This window comes from Actinia tenebrosa, unplaced genomic scaffold (genome assembly GCF_029948245.1).
Source record: "Actinia tenebrosa isolate PJP-AT-01 unplaced genomic scaffold, QUT_ActTen_1.0 PGA_scaffold11__36_contigs__length_13525064, whole genome shotgun sequence".
Classification (NCBI taxonomy): Eukaryota; Metazoa; Cnidaria; class Anthozoa; order Actiniaria; family Actiniidae; genus Actinia; species Actinia tenebrosa.
In genome coordinates, this window is record NW_028292571.1 from 7,126,365 (window position 1) to 7,138,465 (window position 12,101).

Consider the following 12,101-nt stretch of genomic DNA (forward strand, 5'->3'; position numbering starts at 1 on the left):
ACATAGAAATATTTCTTATCTGGAAACGAGACTTGGTGTACAGGAATTACTGCTATTAATCCATGCGACAGTTAAAAAATATGAGGTTATGATGAGTAATATGAGGGAAAATTAATGATTCTTGACGACGACTATGAAATTCTTTTGATAATTGTTGTTGCCTGTGATCATGATTGTGATTGGTCGATTAGGTCACGTGCCACTTGATCACCCTCCTCTGTCTTTCCACAATATAAATCATGAATCGATCGATGTAACAAAGCCTAGTAGTTTGGATGGGATACTTTGCTAAGCGCTTGATAAATACATTGATATAATGAATTATATCAAATATATCTTATTCAATTTGCCGTGATTTTACACAAGGAAACTTTATATCCAAATAAAGAAGTAGGGTTGAAGTTAGTTAAAAGATCGAAAAGAAGGGTCTGCGAATAAAGGTGATGAAGGTTGGGGTTAATAGGGAAGCACGGGTGCCGTAGTGATGAGAGCGCTCTCACCGATGCGATCTGGGTTGAATGTGAATTGAATGTGTTGTCGAATGTGATTAGAAATGTTTGTTGGTTATCGCCTGTGCTTTAAGGGGTTTTTCTTCGGTTTTCCTCCCTCCGTAAAAATAAGCTTCTAAATTTTAATTGGAAAGCAGTGGAGAAAGAGCCACTCCGTCCGTGGAATCCAATGTTAATTCCAATTGTTATTCTTTTTATGTATAGATTACATTGATTCCTTTTATCGCACCCCAGAGCAATACTTCATCAGGCAATAGATATTAATTGTTGCATTGACATGCAATTTTAATAACTTCACATTATATGCTACGGAGTATTGCATTCATTGACATAAACTTATTGCTCAGTAATACAACTAGATTTCTTAACAATGTAATGATCAAGGTTCAGCTCAGTACTGATGTCACCCCAATTTTTCACGTTTCCTGAATTACCAGCATCACAAGACAGGGCCATTTTAGCGATTTCATTATCCGTTAATTTTCTATCCCAGATATTGAGGTTTGTTATCGCCCCTGGGAAAGTTTGTCTCCCGAATCCTCCCAACTGAAGCTCTCCATTGGCCTGGGGAACTCTATTCGGTTCGATCAATGCGTCATTTGGCCCTGGGAAGGGGTTAAACCCATCTCTATAAATATGTGTTTCACCATAAATGCTATCTCGATAAACACAAATATGATGCCATTTGTTAACTTTGTCAATTTTTGTACTTCTAAGTGAAGCTCGTTTTGCAGTCCTGCTTCTTTCGGCTCTGTAGAAAAGATCAAGTAGAACAATCGCTGTTAGAAGAGAATTTCAAAGTATTATCAAAAGAAAGTTTAGTGCTGGAAATTTCGCGTTAATTTTTTTTTTAATGACTGCCCTAAAAAGCCTAAAAAGCGGATTTCACAGCGAATCCCCCCCCAAAAAAAAGAAGAATTTTACTGCCGGCAGCTTAGAATAATTTTAACCCTATTCAGACCAGGCTTTTTTTTGGCTTATATACTGGGACAGGAGGGGGAAGGGGGCTTTTGAGGCACGCAACTATTAAACTACTTGGAGTATGACCACCAAATTTTCAGAGAGCTACGTTTATATAAAATTAAATGTATAAAATTAAATTAAATGGAAAAACTACAATAGAAATAAGGACAACCTGGAAAATTATGTTGAATAAACCGAAATCAGTGAATTTAGCAAAACCTGTATGTCAGAAATCGGTTACCATGGAAACATCAAAGCTCGTGGACAAGATTATCGTATCAAAAATGTTGGCAAATACATTTTAGGAAAAGTCACCATTTGTTGGTGGTTTTAGCTTTAGATGTTTAAAAGGTATACTACGTGAAAGTTGGAGCGGACCTCAAAAGCCCGCCCTCCCCCTCCCCCCTCCCCCTCCCCCCTCATCCCTTCCCTTTGGTGGGTTGGTGGGTTGGTGGGTTGGTGGGTTGGTGGGTTGGTGGGTTGGTGGGTTGGTGGGTTGGTGGGTTGGTGGGTTGGTGGGTTGGTGGGTTGGTGGGTTGGTGGGTTGGTGGGTTGGTGGGTTGGTGGGTTGGTGGGTTGGTGGGTTGGTGGGTTGGTGGGTTGGTGGGTTGGTGGGTTGGTGGGTTGGTGGGTTGGTTTAGATTTCTAGAGAATCATTGTAGATTTTCTTTTGGATTTTCCCAATGTCGCAACGTTTTATGTAAAAGTAGCAAATCATTATTATTTATCTAGACTTACGCTGTTGTTGTCACCCCAATAGCAAATCGTACTTCACCATCTAGTTTATTGATTTCCACGTAGAATAAGGGTTCTTCAGAGCCTTTGTTAAAATATTTCATAATTTCATACTCATAAATACGAGCTGAAGATGTGTTGTTTGGCAATCTCAGCCAGAGACATAGAGTAAAATGGTTTAATGTCGGGAAACCTTTCATCTTGCTGTGGTCCGGCTTCGTGTCAGACTTGAAACTCAAGTCATATGAAACTGTTTGGAAAAAAGTGTCAATCTTATTGATAATGCGTGACAATATTACAGCTATTATAGGCAGACGAGGTTTGGTAAGAAATCCACAACATTTGACGACAAATCAGGGTTGTATTGCCGTAGTGTACTCACCTCTCTTCTCTGGGGTTTTGGGTTCGATTCCTAAACTCAGTATCTTTTGTCAGTATGGAGTTTATTAGGTCTCCCAATAGTAATTCAAGGGATTTTTCTCATAGAGTTGATTAGACCTCCCACTTATGCCAAGGGATTTTTCTCCTAGAATTTATTAGGTCTCTCGCTTAATGCAAAGGAATTTACTCCTAGAGTTTATTAGGTCTCTCAAGGGAATTTTTCACCAGGCGGTCTGGTTTCCATTAGGTCTCCATTAAATGCGCGTGTGCAGAACGGATGAGCACGAATGCATGATCACATTACCTTAAATTTTATTGGTTTAAGTAGGAATTATGGAATACCGAAGCATCAAAAATTGGAAAACTTATAGACAACACAAATGCCAGGGTCTATTTCTATATAAATTTCAAGTTATCCAATGTGAAATATATTTTAAAAATCATTTGGATTTGAAAAATGAAATCTTTTGAAAAAGTAACCTCGTCATACTGCTTTATCAAATATTCCTACTTTTGCTCCCTTGACATCCCATAATTTAAGATGGTTACCGTATCAGTATAACGTTATACTAGCAATGTGTCGACTTTGAGTATCGCAGGGCTTCTTAAAGTAAAAATATCAGATACATACCAGTACAATACTGATCCTTATTTGGTAGCTCTCCAGGACGACACTTACTGACGCATGTGCCATCGCGCTTCTTCGCATAACGGAATTCGTTACAATCTGTCGCTCTTGGCTCCCCTTTAGACGTATATTGACATCCTGGAACAAAAAATAAACCCTAACCATAGAAAACTATCCCTTCCTCCCTCACCAAGGTATTATTAGCATACTGATACTAAATAATACCTATAAAACGAAGCTACTGTAAAACGAGCGAGCATAAACTGAGTGAATTCAAATATAAACGCGATGTAACCTTAGTTCTCTACCGCTCCATTCCAATTAATCTATGTTTTTTTCTAGTAATTAAAATTACTAGAGAAATGCGAAATACATGTTAATTCTAAGTACTTTTCTGTAATCAGTCTTTACGTTAATTTTGTATACAATATTCATGTATTCACCTGAAAGGCTAGAGGAAATTCATTGTGTTTGTGTCGTTAAGGCTTGCATTCTTTACTTTACAGTCACGGTTTTTGTGAATATTTTGACAATGAAAATATATACTAAAGAAAACCAGAGGTTTGTTTCTTACGTACCTGCCAGTGGGGCACACGCTTCATGACATCTCTGAACACAATTCGGCTCATCCTTATCTCTGTACGTATCTCCTTTACAGTCTGTTGCAGTCAACTTACGCGACACCACATGAGAATCTACAATCTGGGCTGCTTCTTCTCCATTCCCAAAAGAATAAAATCGGGCATGAATCGGTTGGTTGTGATCGATCAGGGTCAAGTAGACATCTCCACTGTTCGTGGTGCCCTGAGTCTTGCCGTACTCGATGACGGTACTTGTTGGTGATTCAGTAACACAGACGAAATATGATTGATACAAAATAGCGTCTCCCAGGGCTATTGCATTAGTATTAACCGTAGTCACCATTAGCCGCTGTGCCTAGGAAAGATTGGAAAGTCATCAGCAATCATATTTTGTGGTCAATCAATGCCCTGATTCCTTCCCGAAAAAAAAGATATGGCAGAGTTGCACACTAGTTTGAGTTCAATTAATTTGGAAATTGAACCAAATTGATGTTTTATTTTCGAAGATCTCCATTTGGAATTGTGGCATAAAACGTTTGATCAAAATGGCTTTCACTGTATATCCGTAGCTCTATCACTGTCAATAGTCCCTTTCACAGTTCCCTGTGCCATCTTGAAAGGTAGCCGTGCCTTTGCATCGAGACGAACGGTGAGCTTGCAATGATAGAGACTTTTTTTAACACCTTAGGCAATTAATTGCATGTCTCTATCATTGCAAGCTCACCGTTCGTCTCGCTTCGATGCAAAGGCACGGCTACCTTTCAAGATGGCGCTGGGAACTGTGAAGGGGACTATTCGAAACTTTTCTTTACTTCGCCTGTAGTTTCTTAGAAATTCATATAAACTGCCAAGCGCAGATATCCCAGTAAACCCTAGAATTTTTGTAAAATTCCCTCCAAGGTTTATTTCACAAACTTCATGACTATATTTTAAAAAAAACCATCCAGCTGAATTGCTGTGATTCTTACATAAGGTTAGTTATACTAAATATTAGATTAGAAGGAGTGTTTAAAACCACAAGGCGTTGGTGAGAAGGACTTCAACCACTCTACCTACCTTGTAAATGCCAACTCCAGATGAGGAAATCTCAACGTAATACCACGAGTCCTTGTTACTAGGGACTGCCGAGAACACTGCATACAGAGTACTTTTGCTAGAAGCTGTAAAATGTAGGCACTTGCCACCACGGTCACTTGGGTCAAACCGAAGCCCGTTGGACCACTTAACGTTACATGGTAAATGCCCCATCCGGTTTTTACTGTTTTCACGGTTTAGATAAACTTCTTGAATTGGCCACTCAGCTCGAGCAAGTTGTTTACCCTTTAATAGTGGGCTTAGGTTTGGAAAGTAATTTTTGGAATGATCATAATCAGCTTTGCCTAAAACAAGTGTACCCTTGGACTCGTTATATTTCAAGACAAGTCCAAATATAGATATCTTTTTATTTGCAGGATTAAAGCTTAAGCCATTGCTAAAACCGTCGTACATATGAAACTCTCCATTTCTATCTGAAGTGTGCCATTGATCGCCCCTGATAAAAAACAAAAGACAGGCAAATTATAGAATGCGGGGTTGCGTATGGGTAGTAAACTTGCCTCTTACTATTGTGGTCTTGGGTTCAAATCCCGGGACTTAGCATTACACGTAAGTACGGTCTGTTAGATTTCTCTCTTGAAAGAGAGGGTTATTTCCTACTTCTCCAATTAACCTCCCTAAATTTCCATTCAGCCATGTGGTTGCGGGAGTGCTCCTCCTATTTCTGTGGTTGACTTGGACGCAACTCATTGGTTTAGTGGGGAAGGTCACGTGAATTCTTAGACCCAGCCCCAAGCTATAATTATGACATGTTGCTATAAGCCTAGTGTTAGGATTTGTTTTATAATATTCATTCAGTCATACGTCACCTGTACTGGACGGTTCTTGACATGGATTTAGGGATGTCAATACCATCCTTATCAACCCCCTTCAGATCGTTCAACATGTCAAAAATCACAATAAAGGGTTTGTTTTGAGCTGTCATCTCTTTCCAAGAGGGTCTCTTGGTTGCCGACTGATATTTTGGGTCGTTACTCTCACATCCAGCTTTTCCAGCGGGAATACTGACATCTGATATGGACCTCGCACCCTTGGAACCGATAAAGGTACATTTTTATTGTAATTCATAATGCGAAACATATTCTTCAAGACAATATGTGATAAAAGATTTGAAATTCCCCCAAAATGTAAACAATGTAAACACTTAGCATGTCTATAATCAGCCCTAAAGACAGTAACTCGTAGTTTTTAATTAGACACAGGAATTTCATTTTAAATGAGAGTAAAAAAAGTATGCTGAGGCAACCCTAAAATTCATTCAATTATCATAATGAGCTTACCTCTTCCATATAGACTTCAATCGCTCTCTTTAGACTCACACGTTTGCGCTTCAAACTAAACTCCATCTCCTCTCGACTGGCAAACTCACAGTAAACGCGCTTTTCGTCTAAAAGATAGTAACTCTTTTGGGACTTCTCGTCGACCTGAAGAGACAATTTATTTTGTTCGCATCCCCATTCTATCTTCTCGTCAGGAAATAAATCGTTGGCTCGAAAATCCAACAGGATCAGTAATAGGTCCCATGAGAAACTTGAAGGCTTTTGGGTAGGTGGGTATACTCTCGAGCCATTCCTATGTATACCATATGATATTTATTTAAATATTATTTGAATGAACCATGAATGTAATTTCTTGTCGTGCAATTGTATTTCAACTCTGGGGTCTCAAGTTCGATTCCTGAACTCGGCATGCTTTGGTCTGTGTTTATTTATTATTTTATTTTTTGTACTTACCGTAAATTCAGACTTAAAAGTAGGCGAGTACATATCGGAGACTATCGCTGCTATTCTTTGGCTTCCTCCCTGTACTACTACAGATGTGGACATATAGTTCTGTTGTGATTTAGACGAGCTCCCAGATTCAGTTCTCGATCTTGATCCTGCACTCCAAAACAGGCTTTTAAACTCTACTTCACTTTTTTCTGCGAATTCTTCCTTGCTGGCGGACATGCTTGCTAATTGTGTCTTCCTTACTTCTAACTGACCACCAAACCTGGCAGACTTGATGTAGTGAGTTCCCCATCGAAGAATAAATTCCTCTGACAAAACCAAAAGAAATTTACCGTCTTGCGTGGCAATGCAAACAACTTTTACGAACTTCGTACGAATATTGGATACCAGGCCTTATTGCTTATCAAAATATTTCTTTTCTTTTTTTCAAGTTTTACGCTTAATAGCTAGTGGCTAACAAATTTGTGTTCCTTGTTTCATGATAGATACGAATTTAAGAGGATCCTTGTGGAGAGAGGAAAACCATAAAGCCCTGATTTACGAGTTACAGTGGAGGAAAAGTGAAGGATATGTGCGTAAGAACTCTCCAAGTAGGAAAGAAATGAAATCGAATATTAACCCAAGAGCTCAGGTGTAAGGATAAATAGACTGTACTTTCAAGATCCCCAAGGCCCGACAACGTGAACTAGCACATACTCTCCCAATCGGCTTCAATATCTCATGTAGAATGCAGACATGTTGCAGAATGGAAAATAATGCACTTCAGTATCATCTGTTTGATAGTAGAGCATCTAGGACAGTATGGACTATATAGAATCCCTGTCGGTATAGACACCCAAAAGATTACGAAAATGATGATGAAGACACCGGACATTATGCGACTGCATGCTGGACACAAGATTCCCAATATTTCAAGATCTGTTAATAGATGTTTAAAATATTTCTGAACTTACGGAATTTAGCTGGAGCTCCAGAAGCAAAATAGGAGTTTGGAAGACTAATAAATTCTCTCAAAAAGCTTCTGCTCAGATCTTGTGGCTTGACTTCGTCTTGAAAGATCTCATACCTGGAAAAGGGATCATTGCATTGGATCATTTACTAACAAAGAATCTGGTTAGGTACGGATGATGTGCTGTGTGTGCCTCTAACTGCTGTTGTAATAAGTTTGATCCCTGGACATGATATTAGGGTCCAGCTGAGTTGGCTGCGTTCCCCAGAAGACATTATGGGTCAACTATTTTGGGTTAGCATTTTCAAGCAAAAAATGAGTACAATGAAGATGTCTTGTGATGACTTCACTACAATTCTGCCAGGAGTTCAATTAAAAATTATGATCAATTTAAAAAAGTCATATTTCATGCATTTTCTTCGGCAGAATCATCGGAAATACTCATCAAAATATGATGTTGAATCCTCAATTCTGATTGGTTGCTTTGAATTTGTTTTGAAGATAAACTCAGCTGAAACTGCATAAGCACGAGAAGTGTGCTGTGCGTGCCTCTCGCTGTACATAAAGTCATAAGTTCAATAACCAGATTGAACATGATGTGTGAACGGAGCGTGGTTGCTTGTTGGTTTACTCTTGTCGTTTCGGGGGTTTTCTAATGGTTTACCGTTTTTTTCTACTCTCCGCATGACAAAAAAAGCCTTGGAATTCAAATTTGATCACCAAACGTACTGTTGCTAAAGAAACGTCACGTGTTTTATGAGACCTTAGTTTACAATTTACAATATTCGTACCTTAATTCAAATAACAGACGAATCAACTGTTTTAACAACAAGCTAAACTGGTCAAAATGTTTTTTGGTCGTTCTCCAAAAGTAATGCAGTTCTAGTATAGAGACATGGAAGCTATTTCATGTGCAAAATAATAAAATCAAAACAATTCCTATTTTTATAAACTAGAAAAGATACTTTATAACTGACGAAAGTTTTAAAGTAAGGAAAGGAAACGATGTAATGCACTTCTATTTGACTTTTTCACTTCATCATTTTCATTTTGGAGGACATTATCTTCATCCCGAATAAAAAGAATAATTGAAGACTTTTTTCCCCATTATACTTTTACAGTTTTATCTAAATTGTGCTCCCTGTGTCCATTGTGAGCTCCGCTTTTAGACAGTGCCTAAATTTATACATTACCTTCAAATGGGTCTAATTTATTCAAAAAATTGTAAATTAAGATCTCATAATACATTTGTCGTTTACATGGCAACACTACATAATATTTGGTGATCAAATTGTGGTGTTTTTGTGCATCCAACATAATGGCCTACTTGCACACCAAATTTGAAGGGTGGTCAAACAGTTCTATTTCCCACCTTGCTTGAGGCGTACAGAGACTTGATCTTTAATATTTCTTAATGCTAAGAACTTTTAAAAAAATGAGCTGCCTGTTCAAATGTCAACCTGGAGGCTATGCATGAAAGTAAAATAGAACAATTTAGTGGGATATGGAGGTAACTGTAGAGCGGTAATGCAATACCTGTCCACATCGATATCAAAGACGGCCAGGTTGGTTTGTTGGGCACCGCTTTCAGAGCTTCCCCATGCACTCTTAACACCAGCATAAAATCCAAATAAGGAGCCAGACACTCCTGCTTCTTTTTGTAAATACATTTGATACTCAGATCGTGACGTAAATACTGTCATTTGTGCTTTTGTATCGTAGATACCATGGACATTCATCGTGTCTGGAACTTGAAAGTCATCATAGCTACAAAACATAATACCATAGTGTTATGTTAGAGATGATGATGATGTATGACTTAGCTTTCTTAGATAGCGTAATGGCAATGACAATGACCACCTTCAAGCACAAAAAGACAAATTAATTGGAGTGTCGACTTTCAAGGTAAAAATAATGAAATTTTGTATGTTTTGAAATGTCTTGAAATCCGAAGACGCAGCTTTGTCTTGGACGAAGTTTTGTAGCTTTGTCAGTGAAGGGAGATTATCTCCTTCAAATATTGAACGTAACTCTTAGTTTCGTAAATTTATTATCTTTTTTACAATGTATTTAACAAATTTTGGGCTTCTTAATGAAAGTTTTTCTTCTACTTTAGCTGTGATATTGATATATTTTTTCCACCTAAAAGTACTAGAAAGATATCGAAACACAGTTTTAGCTTATATATGCACTTAAAAGACGTCAGGGCACGGTCTTAAAAAGCCCCTTCCCGGTCCTTGGTAGCCACCAAAATAGACCGGTGTGAATGGGGTTAAGTTGAAATATTATTTTCAATATCCTAAGTGAACTTACGAGGCTTTCCCAGCACAGCTTCTCTGTATAATACTCATCTTCCTGGACTCAGGGCTGTATTGACCACGACCATCAAAACCAACACCAATAAATGCAGCACCATCGATCATGTTCTGGAAATAAGAAAAAAAAATTGAATGATGAAATTTCATGCATGTGGAAAGTAACAATGTTTCAAAAATATACTTCAATTGATCCAAAATAACTGAAATTGAAGCCAATCAGAATGCAGGAACACCGTTGTATATTTAGCGGTATTTCACCATTTCTTTCCCATTAGGCATTGCGCGGTTCTAAATTTGTAGAACTGATCGTTTGGGACAAAATGGTACGTTGTAGCAATGCTTCCTCGCAGAACATCCTGGAATATATCTATTTTCAAGTGCTCTCGTCTAAAGTCTAGTGTATATACTTGAAAATGGAGATGAATTTCGGAACAAGCTACCGCATATGATTATAACCCATTAACTAATTAGAGCCTAAAATATGCAATTGTAGGCCAAAAGTTTTTTTTAAAAGGCTCCAACTATTCCTCACCCTGCATTGATCATTTGCCTCCAGTGCGTCAAAACAGGGGTCACTCTTCTCGTACCCAGTCCCCCAGCAGCCATTCATCATCACACTCCCCATGCCTTTCGGGTACTTGTACGCTTGTTTGTGTTCCTCAGGCGAATTACTAGATTTTCTTTCTGTTTTGACTTCAGCCTTAAGATGATACCCTGGAGGAATAAACATGTCTTCTGTGTGCCATCCTTTCTCCGGAGTGATGTCAAGTTTGATCTATGAAAACAAAAAGCTGGTGTTTTCTTACAGTCTTTCTTAATAACGCGCCGGAATTTCTGTCGCAACCAAGTAGGAATCTGAGTACCTCAACAACATTTCCTAAGCAAGTGCCTCACAGTAAAACTACACCATTTGGAACCTGGTTTTTGGTTGCCCCATAGCGATGAATCACAAATTTATGTTATTCCTCGTTTAGTTTAATCATCTGGAAGACCAATCTATTGTTTATTTCTATATAATGGTTCTATACAATTTTTACGCTTAGTTTTAATCTTTTTTATTCGTGCTAGTTTTAATAGTGTCCTTTATAGTTGTTATCTTATTGTAGAGGGACACAGGTTTATTAGCATAGTTTTTGCTACTTAGTGCCACCCTCGTTAGATGAAGGTTAAATAAAGGATTGATGATGATGATGATGATGATGATTATTATTATTGTTATATTATTATTACTTTATTATTATTACTTTATTATTATTGATATTATTATTATCATCATTATTATTATTATCGTTATTATATAGAATACATATTTATAAGGATTACATTTTACCAAATATATTTTATGGTTATGTATTAATAGATATATTTTATTGTAGGATATTATTATAGTTTTCTTTCTTTCTTAATATATATAAATATATTTAGTATTAAGGTTTAATTATGATTTTACGTTATAGATCTGGTTACTGACATTATTATTTTGAAAAATATAATTTGATAAATATATTATTCAAAGAATTGTATTTTCCAGCCGCTTTAATGACTTTAATAAGTTTTTAAAACTTGATTATACAATATTTTCTTGTCAAAATGTCAATATTACTTGACTACTGTTGTGCACTGTTCACTTACCTATAGTATCGAAGCATCTGCTATGCTTATTTTTCCGAAATCAGTGGAGCATGCATCCGCCATTTTGTTTTAACAGTAAAACCGCTGACTTTCCGATCGCATGAATAGATTACCACAGGCAACCCATCTTTAAATTGTACATGTACAAATTAGCTATTTTTGAAACTTTGAACGACAAGAAAACAGCTCATACTCTGTTATTGGGCCTAGTAATTTGGCCATCATGTGTTGTCAACCAGAACAAACTCTATAGAGGAAATGACGTCAAGTAAAATTTAGCAATACTTACTTCTTTGTTAAGAAAATCAGCGGCTTTATTTTGTGCTTGTTCTATGTTTTCAATCTGTTTGTCAACCATTTCCCCCGCTATTTCGATTCCCTTGTCTACTAAAGCCTGTTGGACTTTTTTGTTTCCCGCTATTCTTGCCACCAGGCCTGCAGCAACCGGAGCCGCCCTTTTCGATGCTACTACGTCATCACTGGTGACTTGGTTTGGTACCTTAGCATTCAAAGGTGCCTGAATAACTGAATATATTGGAATAAATTTTAAGAGGCAATGTCTGTAAAATCAAACATATTT

The 12,101-nt window shown here is 37.5% G+C and overlaps 1 protein-coding gene across 1 annotated transcript; it reads right to left on the bottom strand.

Moving 5' to 3' along the window:
• Window positions 1-765: 765 nt before the first annotated feature.
• On the bottom strand, window positions 766-10,924 carry LOC116286577 (uncharacterized). Its single transcript, XM_031693133.2, has 12 exons — window positions 10,422-10,924; window positions 9,885-9,997; window positions 9,108-9,338; window positions 7,576-7,688; window positions 6,626-6,930; window positions 6,173-6,316; window positions 5,702-5,922; window positions 4,854-5,328; window positions 3,795-4,152; window positions 3,220-3,354; window positions 2,211-2,457; window positions 766-1,260 (listed from the first exon to the last, which is right to left on the bottom strand). The coding sequence occupies exons 1-12, from the start codon at window positions 10,617-10,619 to the stop codon at window positions 846-848; spliced, it is 2,955 nt and encodes a 984-aa protein (XP_031548993.2). The 5' UTR covers window positions 10,620-10,924; the 3' UTR covers window positions 766-845.
• Window positions 10,925-12,101: the final 1,177 nt, after the last annotated feature.